This window comes from Onychostoma macrolepis, chromosome 20, assembly GCF_012432095.1.
Source record: "Onychostoma macrolepis isolate SWU-2019 chromosome 20, ASM1243209v1, whole genome shotgun sequence".
NCBI lineage: Eukaryota > Metazoa > Chordata > Actinopteri > Cypriniformes > Cyprinidae > Onychostoma > Onychostoma macrolepis.
In genome coordinates this window covers 2384770-2405781 of record NC_081174.1, presented here as the reverse complement: position 1 = coordinate 2405781, position 21012 = coordinate 2384770, and the positions used below count along the sequence as shown (strand labels likewise).

General features: G+C 38.7%; 1 protein-coding gene across 5 annotated transcripts in view; it reads right to left on the bottom strand.

The window, feature by feature from the left end:
• The window catches only part of lama2 (laminin, alpha 2), a 243370-nt gene that overhangs the window by 93828 nt on the left and 128530 nt on the right, over window positions 1-21012 (bottom strand). For all 5 annotated transcript variants that reach the window (XM_058755242.1, XM_058755243.1, XM_058755244.1 and 2 more), the window contains exons 16-19: window positions 16181-16294; window positions 12468-12595; window positions 8919-9005; window positions 326-537 (exon numbers count right to left, since the gene is read on the bottom strand). In XM_058755242.1, the coding sequence (XP_058611225.1) occupies window positions 326-537; window positions 8919-9005; window positions 12468-12595; window positions 16181-16294 (541 nt within the window). The remainder of the gene's footprint in view (window positions 1-325; window positions 538-8918; window positions 9006-12467; window positions 12596-16180; window positions 16295-21012) is intronic.

Sequence of the window (21012 nt, the reverse complement as noted above, 5' to 3'; positions counted from 1 at the left end):
AACCGCGATCTTGGTAACTGTGTCTTGATTAGTGGATTTCTCTACAGGATTATAGGTAGTGCAGTACTTCACAGGGCATTCACTCAATAAACATGGTTTTTAAAAAGTTGAAATCACACTAAATGTCTTCTATAGAAGCAAATAGGTCATAGCTGGATCTTCTAGTGAAATGTCAGCCTTACCTCTGGTGACATATTCAGAATTTTTCCAATCATTTATTCTTAAATTGCCTGATATTATAAGATTATAAAAGACATTATAAGAGATTAGACATCACATGTTGCTGTTAAATATAGGCCTATGATCTGAAAACAATTAAACTCACCTTGGCAATTCTTGGCTATGAGGGCATCTCCAAAGTATCCGTCAGTGCACCTTTCACAGTCCGGTCCTCCATATCCCTCACGACAGCGCAGACAGGCTCCAGTCACTGGGTCGCAGCTGAGCTCTTCTGTAAGATCCAGATTCCCGTTACATGTACATGGCTGACAGGAACCCCCAGGAATGTTGGGACGACCAAAATAGCCATTGGCACACCTGAGGTCACCCAGAGTAGAGAGAATACATGCTTTAGAGATGCATACAGGGAAAATACTGCAAATAAGCACACTTCAGACCAGTGGCACACAACAATATAATGCATCATTTAACCATCTTTCCTCACACATGATAAAATACTTTACACTCAAATCAACTTTTCACATGCATTTGTTTTATTACTTGCTGTGTAGCCGTGTACTGTAATGAGCTGGATAATGCACAGTCAGCCAGCTTGTGGTCCTAGTCCCTGTGTGTGAGTTTGTTTTGTGATAATTGTTTTGTAAATGCAGTTTGAATCAGAGCAGAGGTCACTTTAGCAGTTGCGATAGTGTATGTAAAAGCTAAAGCTGAGCTTAACAGATAGTCTGTCAAGAACAGCTGGGGTAAAGTGGGAAAAATGGAAACACTTAGGGAAAGCATTTAAGTATACTGCATTTCCTGATGAGTCATTTACCGTTTCTCTTTTAAAGGAGCTGTGTACGACTGAACTGACTCCATTACAGTACGTCTGATGAACAACCTTATTTTGATCATGAAAAGAACGCCTGAGACTTTTCTCGCCAAAACAAAGCGCAGACGATGAGAATGTGAGAGAAATATAAAGGGAAGAGACGCTATCACTTCCTCCACTCGCTTCGCCCACCCGCTCTTCTTATCTGCTGTCGGTGCGTTTGGATCCTATATCTCTACTGAAGCAACTTGTGCTGCTGGCTGATAAACACGCACAGTCTATCCACTGCCTTCATGTTAAATGGATTCCTCTGCGCTTATCTGCACACGACTGCGCTATCTGCATGATGGTGGAAAGAGAAAGTAATCACCGTGTTTCACTCACGCTCAGCGGATTCCGCGAGCCACCCTAGACTTATTAATTGAATATGGTATTGCTTTTGACTGTCTTTACAATCCCAGTAGCATGCTAGCGCAGAATCTAGTTCTAACTGTGCATGTTGGAGATTTCAACTTTTAAACAAAGTCTTAGATCTCACAATAACTTTAAAATTAATTTTATCCCTTCATCAGTACAAACGCTCTGGGCTCATGTCTTCTTTAAGAAATCTTGGTACATATACAGTAACATCTGCATTTATAGTTGTGTTTCTGTATGTTGGGCTGGATTAAAAGTGTGATTTTTACCAAAACCGCCTGTCCTGGTACTTTGTACCTGGTACTGCTATTTAAAACGGTTAGTGAACTTCATGTATGTTCATGCTTTGCTAGGAAATTGTCTCCTAAGGACATGACTGCAAATGCAATATAGAAAATGTGAAGATCAGATAATGGAATAAAAATTATCCGTTCATATGTTGTAGTGTAAAATATAACAAAGTATAAAGGAACTGATATGTTGTCACTTTCATATCTGAGAATATGAAAAAGAAAATGCTTGTCAGACTGATGTTTATCATCTAAATTTTGATGTATTTCTCTGTACTATAGCTAATAATATTCTTTGGAAAGGAGTGGAACCATGTTAGCACTGGTCTTGTTTAAATGTTATATGTCAGATGTGTGTAAATGTGGAACTGTCTCAGACTAAAGCCGTGGTCACAATAGACTTTAAGAGTGCAAATTTCTTCAGACACTGCATCGGTCGTGATTTGACGTCACGATCTGCAGGGTGTTTTAACAAATTAAATTCAACATATGACAAATAATAGGAAATCCAAAATGTAAAGACATACAATCTACTCCACTTTCCTGCAGTGATGCAGTTTTAAATTTATGTTATTTTAATTCAGCTACAAAGTCATGCTGTGATTTATCGGCCTTGTATTGGTCACACAGTAACATGTGATACGTATTCACAGGTCAGAGTTCAACAAACTTGAACTTTGGAATGCAGCGAAATGTAAAACAACTTTGCAAGAGCTTGCATTTCTGCTCTCCTGCATTCGTATACACATGAACAGAAGTCAATGGTATGAAAAGTGTATGTGACTGATCTTTAACAGATAAATATGGAGTGCCACAAGGCTCTGTCTTCGGTCCGATTTAGCTGCATTTCCATGTACATCCTACTAGGCCAAATTACAATAAAAAAACTGATCATGCAAATTTTTATTTACGCTATTTTAATACTTTATTATATATTTTTTTAAATGAGCATTTAGTGTAATAAGACAGTAAAGACTGATATCCATTAATGGAAAAATGAGAAGTCATTGGGCGTAAACAAGGGTTAGGAAATGATTACAGAATCTCTTTAAGTAAAAGTGTCTGGGTAAATGGGTCCTCACCTACCATTTCAAAAATACATAAACCCCAACGCTGTCAGACAGACTGTCACCTCTGCACTGCTTCAGTACCCTTTAAAGGGTAACTGAGCATTGAAGGCTGGCTCTTCCTCTCCCTCTGGTGCCGGCTCATAATTTCTCCTGTCGTTAGCTCTGCTGCGAGAGAGCCATCTTAAGCACTGATGACTAGGGCCAGGTGTCTTTAACCCAGGCCATATATACGGCCAGCTTCCTGTGTGTCTGCACACGAGGGAACAATTACTAAAAAAAAAACCTGGGACAGTTCCAAACTCTTATTTCTGTCCTCTCTTTACCTCATACAGCTCAGCCTGCTCTCTCTGACTCGCTCACTGTTTCAGGTGTCACTGGCCACGCAGGGCCAAACTAAACATAAGTACTCTATTTCAGAGCAGGACCAGGCACCATGGAGGGACCGAGCTGAATTAGGTCAGTGAAAGACTAAGTGGGGTGGAGAGAGACGGGTATTGGTTTTTCCTGTTTTGGGTCAGTGATTCTTAAACTGAAAGTATCACTAAGTCCATTACTGTTACTGATTGCCTACTACACTCTCAGAGCAAGCTTAAGGCATGCTTCACAACAAACACATACACAGTGTGTAATGAAGCAGGGGGGCGGGATGATGAATAAAAGCAATGTTTCACAGAGCTTGCACATCTGCAGTGTAACTGCAACAGCAGGCTCACACTGAGCTTTCACACTGAGAACAAGTACATGGAGACCAAAAATGGACACTCCATTAGTAAGCAGCTTTCTCTCTTTGTGTTTACATAATATTTCAGAATGGCACTTTCTTGCCATTATTTTGGTGCATGAGATGTAAAGCTGGTCACTGACAGGGTTTCTGCTGAGTATGCTACTAAAGCTCTACACAGTATTAGTGATTTCTGATCGAATATATTAAGCAGTCCTATAGACCAGTGGTTCCCACCCATAATTCTGGAGCCCCCAGCTGAACTGGGCATACAGAACTGCACATTCTGTATGTCTCCTTAATCAAACACTTAATCAACTTATTGGTAGAGACTCTAAGACCTGAAATGGGTGTGTCAGACAAAAGGAGAGATGTAAAATATGCAGTGTTGGGGGTTAATCTACATAAGAATCACATTTATATCTAAATAGTAAAGCACAACTACATTAAACTGTATAAACCCCCACGAGTAGCTTAGACTATAAATATAAAATACACATGTAAATCAAATCATCTGGATTCGGTTTGTGTGGCTGTTTGTGTGCATTTGGAATTTAGATCTCCAATTTATGTTTCATGAGGGTCAATCATCATTGCAATCAACACTAAAGTCTCTGAAGTTGCATCTTAAGAAGAGTGAGATATTTAAAAATTGAAGAAATCCGCAATTGTGGCACTTGTTGCTCATCTGTGTACTCTAATAAAACAAGCTTTAAAGTCCATGGTAGCGCTCCAGTGGGCTTAGTTTGGTTCTACAGATATGGTTCCTCTGAAGTTTGGGATCTGGTTTTAAAAATGATGTACTGTATGATGTCTTGTATTCTACAATGATTTCTGTTTAAAGAGACCTAGTTATGTGCAACTTTTGACGGCTGGCCAAATATACAATCACATATGTAGGATCTATTGAAACTAAATGTAATAATTTACGATTTAACCACTGAAAATCACACACTGGCTGACTGCTAACCTGAATACTGGAACTGACATATCCTGTTCAATGTCTATGGTGTTTACGGCCATGTTGGACAATGCTGAGTTTTAAAGTTTCATTGAAATGTAAACTATCTCAGATGTTTTTCTTAAAATTCTACAGAAGACTCAACTAAAGAGGCACTGATGAGACAGTAGATGGCACACAAGTATAAAGCTATACAACAAACGTGGATTCATTGATGTTTCCCAAAAGCTATCAAGTGGACTGAAGAAGCCCCTTGGCACCAAATGTCTCTTCGGTCTACTTAAACTACAGTTCTTTTGGGAAATGCAGATTTTGAAAGATTTGATTAGAAATGTTTGAGCTCATATTGAGATCTCTGCCTTCTCATTGCAGATTATCTGAGCATTCTATGAGGAATTCTTGAGACCTCCTTTGCAAGTCCTTTGACACGTGTGTGATTAAGTCTCTATTTGCGCTCCATTTAATGTGGCTTCCCTGTTGGACTGTCTCAGTACAAAGCGTTTTTAAGAACTCGTTTTAGGAGCAACTAGCGCCGCCTGACTGAGTTTGTGTGAAGTATGTCCTTCACATCTCTTTCAGTGGGTCTCTCAGGGGACAGAATGGGTTCGAGCCCCGTCTGAGCAGTGATGGATCGGTCCCATCTCGCCCCATTAACGTGCGTCTGTCCCTGGCTTTTCCCAGAACGAAAAACCTTTCCATTCACTCTCTCTCCTCTCTAACTTTTCTCCGCTTGTCCTCCATAACACACCACCAGCTCCCTCGTTTCCATTCCCTCCACCTCGTGTCTGCTAATGGCACAGCGTGGAGAGCTTTGGTGCCAGCTAGCGTGGCACTGCAGCAGTCCCTCTCCATCTGTTTCAGGGGTGGGGTCACAGCAGAGCCGAGACCTTTCTTCCACCTAGACGCCGTATTCCACGACACCACTGTGATTTAGTCCGCGTACAGAGCTGGTGCAACTGCCAACGCAACCCTCCCAGAATGCAGCATATGCTAATGCTAACACATCAGCATATCAACCTTCATTGAACGAGAGAGATCGACACCCAGTGGGGAACGTGAAGGGAAATAAAGAAAGAGAAATAAACAGAGCGACTGATGGAAATATTCTGCATGATAGATGAGCTCAGTGATTTCTGATGCTAATGAAATTAAGACAAAACCATGAGTGCCACAGCTGCCAATGCTAGCGAGGGAGCTGCTTTGTGTTATATTGCATTTGTGGCCACTTTGCACTGACCAGAAAGGATCAAGCCATTTTCTCCGTCTTATCCCTGAATTTTATTTCATGTCACACTGGGACAGAGATCCATATGGCCTAGAGATTAAGATTTGTTTGACTAGTCTACTCAAACAAACACATTACAAACTCAAACATATGGTGTTGTTCGGCATTTTACACACTCTCTCTCTCACACACACACACACACACACACACACGTTTACTTAGCTATCTAAATGGGGACATTCCATAGGTGTAATGGTTTTTATACTGTACAAACCGTATTTTCTATCGCCCTACACCAACCCTATACCTATGAAAAAATATGATGAGTTACTGGAGAGGACACAAGCTTTTTTGCTGCCCTTATTGGAGGTGTCCTTCTATGGCTGCATCCAAAATTAAAAGGACCCACTAAACTGACTGATTTTATAACTGAAGTCTACATAAGAAGCATTAATGCCAAGATTATGGGTTGATTTCCAAGGAATGCATGAACTGATGAAATACCTTGAATACACTGCAAGTCACGTTGGATAAAAGCATCTGCCAAATGATTTTAAATGATTGAGTTGAAATTATATTGATGCCGTCAAAATTCTGCAGGGATGTTCTGGTCAAGTTTCAAAACTGCATCAAAAATGGATCTACTGCATCATCAGAAATGAACCCAGCTTGGGACTTTCCAGTACGCCATTCCATTTCACATGGAAAAGACCTCTCTCAAAGATGCACATTATTATTATTCATTCATTTATTTTAAATTTAGGGCCATTTTAAAGATTGTAACTGTAAAGTAACTAACCAAGGATCATCGGAAATATGTGTCTCTACTTGTGTTTCTGCAAAACTAAACAAAGTACCAATACGTAAAAATTGCTGCAGTTTTCATTCGAAATGAACACTACAGTAGAGGCAGTAAAACTCTTATTCTTTTTCACACAAAGTATGATTTACAGGGACAGAATTTTGATTAAGAAAGGCTAATTTTTGCACAATTCCTTGCACAATATTATGTTAGGACTTCAAAAATGTTTTACATGCTGCAAGATTTGAAAACTGTTACTTTTGAATGTTAGCATCACATATACTGCTTCATGTGTATGGGTTTTCTAACGCAGTAGGTATGCTTGGTAGTTCACACAATATGGCATTGCACTTGAGAGGTGAAGTGTTTTGGCGTCACTCACTGTACATTTCACTTTGAAACTGACACAAAACGTGCAGTAAGGTACATACTGTAATATCGGTGTTGCAAAAACGTTGCCACAAGCATGTATTTTTAAATGGTTGCTAATCACTCTGTAGCACTATCAAGCCATACTTGCAGCAGAACAACAGAACTGGTGACACCTTAGAATCATTTCATAGAATCAATACTTTCATACAAGCGCATGCTTAACAATGAAAAATATCAAACCTTCAGTCACTAGAGTTACTAAAAATAAGGAAAGTGTTGGGTAAGATGTGCCAGTGAGTAAATTGTGTCACCTCTTTAATCTGGCACTTTTTTATGCATAATTTGTGTCATGTGAGCATATTACCAGAAAAAGTAAAACAGGTCAAATGGAGTTTTACATCCATAGTCATAATCTGACTAATGATTAGTCATCGATAATTAAATGTAGCCTAGCATTTTACACAAAATGCCAGCTGTGGGGTAAAGTGTGTCAGATACTTTGGGGTAAGATGTGCAAGCAGCACTTGTAAATGCAAACTTGACCTTTGTATTTAAAAGGTTTTTATTTGAAATGTAAACCAGTCACATTGATTCAATTTTACATGACACAGCAATCTGTGTGAACGGATAACTTTGTTTATTCAGAAGTCATACATCTACAGTGCGTGCATAATTATTAGGCAAGTTGATATTCTGATCATATTTTTTTTTCCCAAGCACATTTGACCAATTCCAAACCACATCAATCTTAATAACTACTATTAATTTAGCTTTTTTAGTCATTTATAAGTGATATATAATTGTCCATGAAGGCTGGAAGTGAAAAACTCCTTACAGATAAAATGAGCCAAAAAAGAGATTTAACTCAGACTGAAAAGTCAAAAATTATTCAATCCCCATGAGAAATATTCAAAACAAATGCAATACAGAAATTTAGGACATGACCATTGGACAGCAAAATGCTCAGTGGGTCAGCACGGTAAGAAAAAAAAAAAAAAAACAGGTGGAGAAGAAAAGACATTTAGTCTCCATTGCCAACATTTTCCAGAACTGCAACCTTCATGGAGTCTCCAGAATTACAAGGTGTCAGGTTCTCAGAGACTTTGCTTGGGTAAAAAATCCTAAAATATGGCCCTCACTTAATAAGAATAACATGCTGAAGTATTGTGAAAGTATTTTATTTTTATTTTTTTAATAGGCTTTATGGACAGATAAGTTGAGAGTGACTCTTGAAGGACCAGCATCACATCCTCTTGTACCACTGTTTGAAGAATTTATCTTCCAGAATCTGGCTGTAAGCTTTAGGAGCTCGTTTTGTCCATCTCCTATCCTGAAAAGTCTGTCTTGCAAGATTGACTAAAAGTGAGCTCCTAAAACTGAGGGTCATCTTTTACCCAAGCTTCTGAGAATCTGACACCTTGTAATTCTGGAGACTCCAGAAAGGTTACAGTTCTGGAAAAAGGTGGCACTGGAGACTAAATGTTTCCTGATGGTTTCACACCTAATTCTTCACATTAATTCTTAATTTATTTGCAGTTAACAAGTGTCTTTTTTTCTGACCCCGCTGTCCCAGTGAGCATTTTGCTGTCCAATGGTCATGCCTTAACTTTGCAATTTCTGTATTGCATTAGTTTTGAATATTTCTAATGGGGATTGAATAATTTTTGACATTTCAGTCTGAGTTAAATCTCTTTTTTTTGGCTCATTTTATCTGTAAAAGAAAACATGCCTAATAATTTTGCACACCTGAATATAAAGGAGTTTTTCACTTCCAGCCTTCAAGGACAATTATAAATCACTTATAAATGATTAAATACAAAATTAATAGTAATTATAAAGACTGATATGGTTTGGAATTGGTAAAATGTGCTTGGAAAAAAAAATTATTATCAGAATAACAACATGCTTAATAATTATGCATGCACTGTATGGCCTGGTGTTAAAGACACTGAAATATCATTAGCTATAACCAGTCTTGTTTCTTTTTGTATAGAGGAGAGCTTGAGTAAAAAGTGGCACAACTTACCCCACTGAAGGTAAAGTCTGGAGGCAAAACCTTGTCGTCTTACCTGTCACAGCGTGTGCCCGTGTAACCCGGCGGGCATCGATCACAGATCATCTCACCCCTGGCATCGACGTGACATGTGGGACTGAAACTACGGTGTTTTTGAGCCAACAAGGGGACAAAGAGAAAAATAAAAGAGCAGCGAATTAAAAACATCCTTCCCATTCGTCATAAGTGCTCACTCTGGATCAAACCGAAGCCAGAGAGAGTCTGAAGCCCAAGACGGTTTAGCTGGTGGGCAAACCCTGTACAGCGAGGTCAGGTTCTGCCATCAGCTCTAGCATAATGACTGTGTGGCTATTTCAGACGACACTGGAGCCCGGCTGAGGGGCATGCTGGGAATGCTGAGGGCAGGAGGGGAGCGACGCTTTCTTTAGACCGATTGAGGATGTGGAATGTTCAGCTGTTGGATTCTGGGACATGTCTACTCTTTCTGGATTAGCCACTAGCATGCTACAGCCAATATTAGCCTAGTGCTGAAATCATGCGCCAGTTACAGAGTTGAAGTTGAAGCATGCAGGACTTTGCATGCTGGAAGAGCTACAAGTCATCCTTATAAATACTATCTGCTAAAAATAAGAAAAATTTAAACTGAATTATGGTCTTAACCGGTTTTAGTTAAACAAGTTGAGTCTGCTACTAGCACAAGATTGTTCAAGATGATATGTGCAATTTTTTTTTTTTTTTAGTGATACAAATTTTGAAATAGTTTCTCGTCTCCCACAGGTTTATTGTGCTGTTTGAGTCTCTGGCATGATCACAACATTTCTCGGTCTCTTATAATATCCCGACCTGCCCAGCATAGCAACACACTCAGGGGGGTAGTCGTGGCCTAATGGTTAGGGAGTCGGGTAGGGAGCTTGTAACCTGAAGGTTGTCTGTTCGATTCTTGCGCCGGCAGGAATTGAAGGTGGGGATTGTGAATGAACAGAACTCTCTCCACCTTCAATACCATGACTAAGGTGCCCTTGAGCAAGGCACCGAACCCCTAATTGTTCACTGTGTGTGTGTGCATTTGTTCACTACTCACTGCTGTGTGTGTGTGCACTTGGATGGGTTAAATGCAGAGCACAATTTCGTGTATGGGTCACCATACTTGACAATATGTCACGACTTAACTTAACACTGACTCTATGACTAACCAATAGCAATGTTCAGGAAACCTGTTTGCACACAGCAGTTTCTTTTAGTGATGCAACACTTTCAGAAAAAAAAGTGTGCAAACATTGTAGCTTGTCACTGGGGCAGTAGCCTCAAAAGGACATCTTTGTACCTTATGTACCCCTAAAAGGTACACATGTACCTTAGATGAGGTATTAATTTGTCCCCTTAAGGCGACTAAACGCAAAATGTTATTTATTTATTTTTTTAAATTAAAGATTAAGTGGATATTTGAATTAAATGTTTGGTCAAAATAGCGTATTAAACAAGGATTTGATTGTCCTGTAAGTATAACAGCAGCAATTACCAGACCTTTGGCTCCCTTTGCATGCATTTGCAATAACATGTAATGTACATAAATTGTTTATTTTGTATTAGCATACATCATGTATTTTAACAGTTTTATTCGATAAAACCATATAATTATTAATTAACCAATCATTATTGCCTCCTCGTTTTTATATAATGCATTTTAAGTAATTTTAAAGGCTATTGTTGGCTTAGGTCTGTTTTTATAACCACAAAAAATTTTTAATACTACTTTGTAAATTATTATTTGAAGTAACAAAACCATGGTTAATTTGCAGTTACCATGGCTACAAGAACAATGGTTTTTGGTTTTATTCATGTTAAAACCATGGCTAAGTTAAGGGAATGTAAGGGAACATGGAAACTAGAGAGAATATTACATGCGTTGTTGGTGGTGAAATTATTTCCGACATTAAAACATGTTATTAACATTTTCTTTTCTTTTTTTTCCTTGGCGCCGGTTTGCTGATGTCTTTTCACGGGCATAGTCGTCCATTAATTATGATCATTTGCATTCAGCCGCAAATATGAGGTGCGAGCGGGAATGTGGGAATGGCGTCACGTGTGTTTTTTTTTTTTGAGCAACTGGGATGGTGCCCCCCTAGGAGTTGGTGCCCTACGCAAACTGCATATAGGGAGCGGCGGTACTGGATAGTAGTTAATTTGCATGTTTAAACATAACATTTCAGAATACAATTACTATAAAGGGGTCATCGGATGCCCATTTTGTACAAGTTGATGAGATTCTTTAAGGTCTTAATTAAAAGCCTATAACATACTTTGGTTCAAATTTCTCAATGTTAGTGTAAAAAACACCTTTTTTACTCTATCAAAACCAGCTCTGTTTTCAGCAAGCCATTTTTTGGTCCATGTTGCTTTAAATGCTAATTACTCTGCTAACCCCACCCCTCTCTTCAGTGGGGTGACGAGCAGTACTGTTTACCATAGACATGCATATCTATGCTGTTTACTTTGGCGAAACTGGCTAACTAGCACGTTATTAGGAAAGGTGATTTACAAAGATTCATAAAAAAAAAACCCTTATACTCACTTCCTCTGTAGATGAAGCTGGATCACAAATGATTCACGCGAACATAAACACATTTAGGCAGATTGGGGATCGGCGCATTCCCTTCAAAGCGAAAGTAACGTTAATCCTCTGTGTCTTCAGCGGCTCAGATGTCGGGAGTAACTGACAACTGCTATATTCATTATTACATCCAACAACAAAACACCTCTATCGCTTAATCTGAGATATCTTGTCTTCCCCTGCACTGGAGTCGACACAATGACGGCGGACTGTTTACAGCTCACTCAGGGTGGGTCTAAGGTAAGACGGCCATGTCAATCAACTATCGTGGGAGGGGCCTGTACAGAACTACATCATTCTGACAGGAATCTCAGAACAGCCTGATTTGAGAGAGGGGATTTTAAAATGGGGATTTAAAAAAAACAAACACTTGGTGGATTTTTATCATTATAGGATGGATGTGCACACACACTTCCAACACAACTTGTTATGTTCAAACAACTTGAAAAGTGAATTTTGCATCCGATGACATCTTTAATGTACTGTGATAAACAGCTGGGGATGTATGATGATATCTCTTAGTTCATATTTTACATTTTTTCTTAAAGGTTCTGCCCCAATAACAAGCTGTTGTACCACTAAAAGCACATTGTTCACATTTTTAAACACATTTCAGATTTGTAGCAATGCCAGCTCAAACCATGATTTAATTAATATATATATATATATATATATATATATATATATATATATATATATATATATATTAATATATATTTGGTTTAGTATCTCTGTTATTTTGATTTAGTTTTTAAAGTACAATGGGGTTGTTTCTTTATTTCTTTACTTGAATGTTTTTGTTTTTGTTTTTTTCTTGCCTTTACATTGTTAAGCATAAGAAACATTGTATTTGAAAAAAACTGGCAAAAACAAGGTTACATACAATAATCTGAAAATACTATTATGTGACTGTTTAACTGCTTTGATTATGGTTGGTGAGTGTTTATTTGTAGGTTCTGATGTCATGACTTCCTGTTATCAGTGCTGACGTACTTGTTTGAAGGGCTGAGAAGAGGACAAGCACATGGCTGACAGTCGTCTGCAGTTCCTCTGGTGGCATCTCCGTAATATCCAGGAGCACACTCGTCACAGTACGGTCCGACCGTGTGATCCCTACAGCCCTACAACACACACACACACACACATGACTAATGTCAACACATGGATGTGTTTTAATATATCTATATATATTTAACTTATGGCAAAATTTGGTAATTTTGTATGTTGTCTGAGGGTTGGCATCTTCTGAGGTCCTCTGAGGGGTTGGCATCATCTCTTCTCAGGTGTTTGTCATCTCAGATTTTAGTGTCCGTATCCACAAATTAAATTTACTAAGTGATTTTATATACATAGAAAGCATGTTAGATGCAAATAAAGTGTCTAATGTTTCAAATAACTTTTGTGAAAATAAAACAAAATATGGGTAAAATAAGGTTCATTGTTCATATAATGTCATTCAGTACAACACATATATTTATGTAAAAATGCAACATATTTTTCTGCCCTGTACTTATTTACAAAATCTAAAAAAATAAATAAATAAATATATATATTTTTTTTATTATTATATTTTAAAGCTATATTAAAAACCTCTTGCTGACAAGTGGATAAATCATAGTGGTTTGAAGGATAGTAGCAAAGACCTAAAATGAAATGACAATTAATTAGTTTTTTTGGGAGCTCCACTGTGATCATTAAACAGTATTTTAATGTCATCTAAAGATTCTTGTTCTAAATGTGCCTGACAAGAACAACTATTGTTACACTGAATGACATTTTGAGTATCTGCTGTAAATCATGGTAAAAATGCATGATGGTCATTATTTTAAGCTCAGAAAAATAAATAAATAAATAAACAAAGAATATAAATTCAAATGTTCAACAAAAATAAAAAAATAATAATAATAAATTAAAGCTGTATTTAACTTTTGTTTCTAATGCCTAAAATTTTCTCCAGGTTACCTATGATGGTTCCCTGAGGAAATGAGACGCTGTGTCGGAAAACGCTATGGGAACGTCTTCAGCGTGACCACGCTCTGAATCAGATGTGTAATCAGTTCAATGGATGGGCGAGACGTCACGGACGGGGTGACGTAGAGACCAGGAAGCTTAAAGCATGTGCGGTGGAAACAGCGGCAGCTTCTGGAGAGTAAAGGAAGCGCTTCCAGTGATGCCGGAAATATGGCAAGGGGACGCAGCGTCTCATTCCCTCAGGGAACCATGGTTACATACGTAACCTGGAGACGTTCCTCTTCAGGAGCTCGAGCTGCATCGGAAAACTGCTCCGATTGAGCTAATATCAACCAATCGTCGATATAATTGAGTATGCTGATGCCCTGGAGTCTCAGTGGAGCCAGAGCAGCATCCACACACTTTATGAAAGTGCGGGGTGAGAGTGCAAGGCCGAACGGAAGAACCCAATATTGGTAAGCTTCGCCCTCAAAAGCGAACCTCAGGAACTTCCTGTGATGGGGAAGGATGGAGACATGGAAGTATGCGTCTTTTAGATAGATCGTGACAAACCAGTCCTCGAACCTGATCTGAGACATGGCTTGTTTGATTGTGAGCATCCTGAACTTCAGTCGCATGACTGAGCAGCTCAGCAGACGCAGTTCTAAAATGCGACGCAACCCCCCATCCTTCTTCGGAACGATGAAGTACCGGCTGTAGAACCCGGACTCTCTGTCAAGAGGAGGGACCACCTCGATGGCCTCCTTCCTCAAGAGAGTGTTTCCTTTTTGTTCCATTACCAGAGCCTGCTCGGGACCCACCAGAGTGGGAATTACCCCATTGAAACGAGGCGGAGGAGAACCTAACTGAATGCGGTAGCCTTTTTCTACAGTGTGCAGGACCCTCTGAGACACATTTGGCAGAAGCTTCCACGCTGCCAAATAGTCTACTAAGGGAATCAGTCTCTCGCGACTGACCTCTGGTGTTATCTGAGCTGCTAGCTCGGGCCCTGAAGTGGAGGACCGGCAGGAGATGGCCGATCTAGCTGCTCTAGAGACCTCCGTGGAGGTAGCGAGCTTCCCAGTACCGCTACGTTCTCCCCAGAGGGGCCTGCCCTCAGAAGCCCTGGAAAACATACAGTATATTTGGAAGTGGGACCAATGCCGCTAGGAATGCTGGCGAAGGCTCCCTTCTCAAAGAGAGCCTTCCGGGAGCGAATCGTACGGATCGACAAACACTTGCAATGCGGGCAGTCAGCTCCATTCTCACACATGCAGCTTCTGTGCAACTGAGCCAAAAGTATCAATTCCATTCCATAAAAAGTGACAATGTAACACAATTGCTTACATTTAATTAGGCATTACACAATATTGTGATGCCTAACTTTTAAAAGTAATGTGGCAGTATGGATTAACACTTTTAATCAGTCAGAGACACACAGTGTCAGACTAATGGATTGGAGGGACAGCGCTAGTATTTCATCTTTGAGCAGTAAATACACATGCACACAATGATAATCACAGCACAATCCATCCACACATACACACACACACACACACACACACACACACAAACATGCACGCACGTAATCATTCAGTCCAGTTCACTGCTGTAACAAGCTATGGACAGAGGAAGTGATACTGTTGTATGAACATGTTTGTTTGTGTTTGCTAATGTTTGTTAATGTGTCAGTTATGTAATTCAATACTCAAAGATAATGTGGACCCAAACCTCATTTGTGTTTGCATACAAATAAACAACCCATTTAAACCCGTGCCAATTACTCTGGCTTAACAATCACACACTCACTGGATAGAAGAGAAAGAACAAGACAGAAGAGAGCGTGCAACACACACACACACAGGAAATGGAACGGTTCTATTTTCTGTGACTCCATCTGAACTGCATTCACAGCAGATTGTGTTATAATGCAGTTCTGCTATTATGGGCAAACAGCTACAACAACAAAAGCAGCAATGACACAGCAAGTCAATTCTGTACACTCACTATGAAAAAAGAAAAGAAAAACAACAAAATACGGTCACACTTTATTTTAAGGTTCAATTCTCACCATTAACAAACCATTAACTATGACTTTTGCCACAATAAACTCCTAATTTGATGCTTATTAATAGTTAGTAAGGTAGTTGTTAAAGGTGCATTAGGAGATCTTGGAAAATGCTAACTTTAGCCTGATGGCACTGAAAACGAACGTCCCACCATCCCTGCAATCGCTGTCTAAAGCCACGCCCCCTGCACACATACGTGTGATCGCGCTGATGACGTATCCTGTCTGCGCGAACCGTGTGCGCAGAGGTATGCAAATACATATGTTGACAGGCAGGTAGGAAAGCCAATTAAAACGCTCGGGCCGAGCGTTTGGATTGAACGAACATTTCTTGGTCCTACGCCTTCCACAGAATATACAAATACAGATAAATACATTTAGACCACTTAACTTAATGATTGCTATCGGGATGTGAAGAGACTTTCAACCAGCATAACAAAAAATGTTTCTGAAGACAATCACCTATTGCACCTTTAAGTTTAGGTATTGGGTAGGATTAGAGATGTACTGTAGAATCTGGTCATGCAGAATAATAAACAGCCAATATGTTAATAATAGGCACGCTAATAATCAACTAGTTAAAAGTTAAACTAGTTAAACATAGTTTTTTGGAAATAAGCATTAACGTGTTGACATTAAAACTAATTACATGCACGAGCACACACACACACACACACACACATATTACCAGGCAGTGTCCAGTGACGTCATGGCAGCGCTCCGCGTGTCCGTGGCATTGACAGCGTTCACACACGCCCTGGTACAGCGTCCCGTTCACCCTGCGGTAGCCCACCGCACACATCTGTGAAAACACACACAACATCTCATATTTAACACATCAAATCACAAGATACTTCACAAGGATGAGCGTGGTGTTTTGGGCAGGTTTGGCTGAAAGTGCATCAGTGTGTGAGTGTCAGCGCTGCCAGTAATTAATCTGTGCTGTGCTAATTGATGGATCATTGTACAGCACAGAGTGCTTTGATTTACTAAATGAGGGAGAAGATTTGTTTCAGTCAACTGAAGCACAAGGGAAGTTTATAGAGCTGGCTGATAAATGCCTGTTCAGACAAAGTGTGTGTGTGTTTGTGTGTGCGTGTGTGTGTTCTTATTCAAAGTGTCTTGTTTTGTTTCATTAATGTGCCTGAAGTTGCTCTCTTCTTCTTCTTATATTTGAGTGATTGTTATCAGTGTTTCTTTCCACACAGCTGTCGGCATGAAATCACAATTGACATTTATTTTGAAAATAATCTCATTATTTTCTATATGCATGTTATTGGTCTTGTTGTGAACAATTCATTCATGCATATATATATATATATATATATTTTTTTTTATACCCCGTAATCTTTGTAATTAAAATGTCAAAACGTGCTCTTCTTGTGAGACTGCCATGTATTTAAGCCAATGACAGTCCACTCAACAGCCGATGGATTAAATCAAGTCCTGACCCCATATATATGTTTTCTCACTCAGATATGTGTCACAATATTGTAGTAAAATTGTCACTAATTCCATTTAAGGCAGGCTTTGGATCTTTATACTTTATATACAGTATATTTATATAGAATTTATTTGACGAACAATACTCCTTTTTTCTCCATTTTCTCTCTTCAAAAGGAACAATACTATAATACTATTAAATACTATAATACTATTAACTGCCACTCAAATAAAATCCAAATGACTTGAACTGAATTAAGCTGGATGATGCACTATCATCTTCTGTAGAGCTGCTTTATAGCTGAATCACATCGAGCAACATCCACACTGATATTGAACTGAACTGAATTAACACTGAACTGACTCAAGCTGAATAACAACATCGCTGCCTTTTTTAAAACTGCTTATAACTGAACTGAACTTGATTCAGATTTTTGAGCTTGACACTGATATATTGATCTGAACTGAACCAACAGAACAGACAGCAGAATCTGAACTCCATGGCTGACTTTCCATAATTGATTCTGCTATTTTCTTGTTTATTACTGTGAAACTGCTTTGACACAGTCTATATTGTATAAAGCACTATAGAAATAACGGTGGCTTGACTTCAGATTTAGATTTTGATGGGCCTTTAAAAACAAGCATTTTCAAACCATATGCACCTTTAATCATACTTGTTTCTATAAAACAAAATGCTAAACAAAGTGAAAACCCATGATCTCTTTATTAAACGAAACCTTTAATAATTACTTTTAAGCTTTTAAAATTTTTTTGGTCTGGTTATTGCTATTGTTAAAGTGCTATACATTTACATTTTTGATACACATACTACACATTTTTAAACATAGTTCATTTTAGTTTTCATTCTAAAATTGGTAATTAGTGAGGCATAATCATGTGTAACAATATCAAATTTGCAGAACTGGCATTCATTAGTATCAGCCTTTGTATGAAGTGGGTTTCAAATGACGGTCAACAGACCCTCTCACTGCATTTTGGGATTGACTTATTCTTGGAGAATTCATGCAATGCTGCCTTAGAATTTGGTCAAAACACGATATCTAATGAGGCAGAATAATTGTGCTACCTGCAGTTCAGAGCAGCCTTCGCATCGGGGATGCCTAAATGTGCTGTCTAGGTAGGCGGATCACTAGAACCGCTGACTGCAGAGATCTTACACACACATGCTGAATATGAAGTGGATATTGGAAATGACTACAGCGATAAACATCATACTGGTTTTCCTGCTGTCTTTCAGTGACCCTGCTGACCCCGTCACTCTCAGAGCGGCCCGTCCTTCCCAACACTGAGCCGAGACACATAGGGAACATTTAAAGGGATAGTTAATCCGAAAATACACATTCTGTCATTATACCCACCCTCCTGTCCTTCTAGACCATGCATGACCATTGTTCATTTTCAAAATACAAATGAAGATATTTTTACAGTTTTATTTTTTTTTTTCAACTGCTTACACACAAAGGGCCCTATCATACACCTGGAGCAATGCGGCGCAAGTGTTTTTGCTAGTTTCAGCCCGATGCAGTTATCATTTTCCCATCCTGCTTTCTCACGTTGTTTAAATAGCAAATGCATTTTTTGTGTGTTCAGGTACATTGTTGGTGCATTGCTATTTTGAGGAACTGAAAATAGACTGCGCCATAGACCAACTCAAACCTGGGCTAAAGTCTAAAGTCAATGGCGCAATATTTTTTTCGTTATTTAAAGAGCGCGTTAGTAGAAAATGCGCCTCTGGCCAGGTCCACAACGCGCGTTCACTTTGCTTATTACACACAGGACGCAGCAGCAGCACACAAACATGCCAAATATTACAGTGTCAAAGAATATTATTGTGTAGGCTACATAAATATAAAAATGTCATACATGTGGATAGATAATGGATAGTCATTGCATGTATCAGAATTAGCCTACCTATTTGCTCGCGCATGAGCAGATCCATTTGCTCTCTGGAGACAATTCTGCCGTTTAAATAGCGAATCCGCCATGGCGCGAGCGCAACTCGCTCTTAAAGGGAATGGGAGATGAGACTCTGATTGGTTTATTGCACGTAATGCCCCAAAACACACCCATTACTCATTAAGAGAATAGGGACAACCCTTTTAGACCATGCGCCGGGCCCGCCAACCGTTTTTCCCGTCCTTAAACTATACCAAAAGTGCATTCGGACACACCCTGAGTGTACCTGTACTGTGCGCTTTAGACCATGTGCTTAGATCGTTAAAATAGGGCCCAAAATCTTTACTTGTCACACAATTTCTGAAAGCTGACACTCAAACAGCAGAAGCACACACCAAATCTGCAAAACCAGACACTAATTCTTGGCCTTTGACTTTGCTTTAAATTTCATAAAACACTTTTTGCAAAACACAACACACGATTCTCTATGTAACACACAAAAATCTAACAGGAATTAATATTATGGCAAAGGTGTTTGCAAATGTTTGCTTTTGAGATGTGTTTGTGATTTTTTCAATGCAGTGCTTCATTTTGCAAAGAGATGAAAAAAAGAGGCAAAGTTTTGAAAATGTGTGTAAGCAGTTGAAAAAAACTGTAATAATCACACATCATTTTTGTTTATCTACTCAAAGTCCATGCAACCAATACTCTGAGGCTTCAAAAACTTCATAAAGACAGTCTTTATGTGATCCATTTGATTTAAGTGGTTTAATTCCAGTCCTCTGCAGAGACATGATCACTTTACATGATTTAATTTAGACCTTCACTACTAGTCAAAAGTTTGGAGTAATTAAATTTTTTTTTTTAAATATTATATTTCTGAAAGAAGTCTCTTCTGCTTACCAAGGCTGCATTTATTTAACTAAAATGCAGCAAAAACAGTGAAATATCATTACAATTAAAAATAACTGTGAATATATGTGAAAATGAATATTTGTTAAAATGTCATTTATTTCTGTGATCCAAGCTGGATTTTCAGCATCATTACTCCAGTCTTCAGTGTCACATGATCCTTCAGAAATCAATAATATGCTAATAATATTTTGATATTGTAAATGTTACAAAATTATAAATATAAATTCTTTCTTACATTCAATCATACTTACCCCAAACTTCAGAATGTAATGCATCACAGTTTCCACAAAAATATTGGGCAGCACAACTGTTTTCAACATTGATAATAATCAGAAATGTTTCTTGAGCAGCAAATCAGCATATTAGACTGATTTCTGAAGATCATGTGACACTGAAGACTGGAGTAATGATGCTGAAAATTCAGCTGCGCATCACAGAAATCAATTACATTTTAACAGATATTCACATAGAAAACAGCTATTTTAAATTGCTATAATATTTCACAATATTACTGCTTTTACTGTATTTTTTGATCAAATAAATGCAGCCTTGGTGAGCAGAAGAGACTTCTGTCAAAAACATTTTTTAAAAAACATCTTAATTATTCTAAACCTTGACTGATGGTGTAAAAATGGATCAGCACACATACAGTACATAAAGATCATCAAATAGTTTAAACAGAAACTCAAGTGTGCTTGATGTGTTGCTTGATTGTGGACTGCCTCAGTAGAACATTTTAAAATAAAGAAAATAAATACTTTCTATTATGATTTTAGTCTGTAGTCATTACAATGAGCTTTTCTCTGGTGTGTCCTCATTTAGCCGAGTAAATGTGTGTGTATGTTTGTGTGTGTGTGTGTGTGTGTGTGTGTGATTTGAGCTTTGAGTTTTGGTGATGTGACAGGAAGGTTTATCCTGCGTTTGAGAGGATCACAGTCTCATTCTGTCTCTTGGCCAGTGGGACCTGCTCACATCAGCATAAAAATCTGCTCACTCAGAAATCAATAACCACTGCAGCTTTAATAGAGGAGACACTTATGCAGAGAGAAAGCATCTCCCAGAGATTCAACACAGTCAGCCACCCCTGCACACACATGCACGCACGCACACACACACACACACACACACGCCCTGAAACAAACTAGATATTCATCCCCCTGCTAATACAGTTTGATCAGGGTTTGACTCAGGAGGAGCATGAGGAACACCTGACTGTCAGTGCATCGGTCCACTGGGACACTG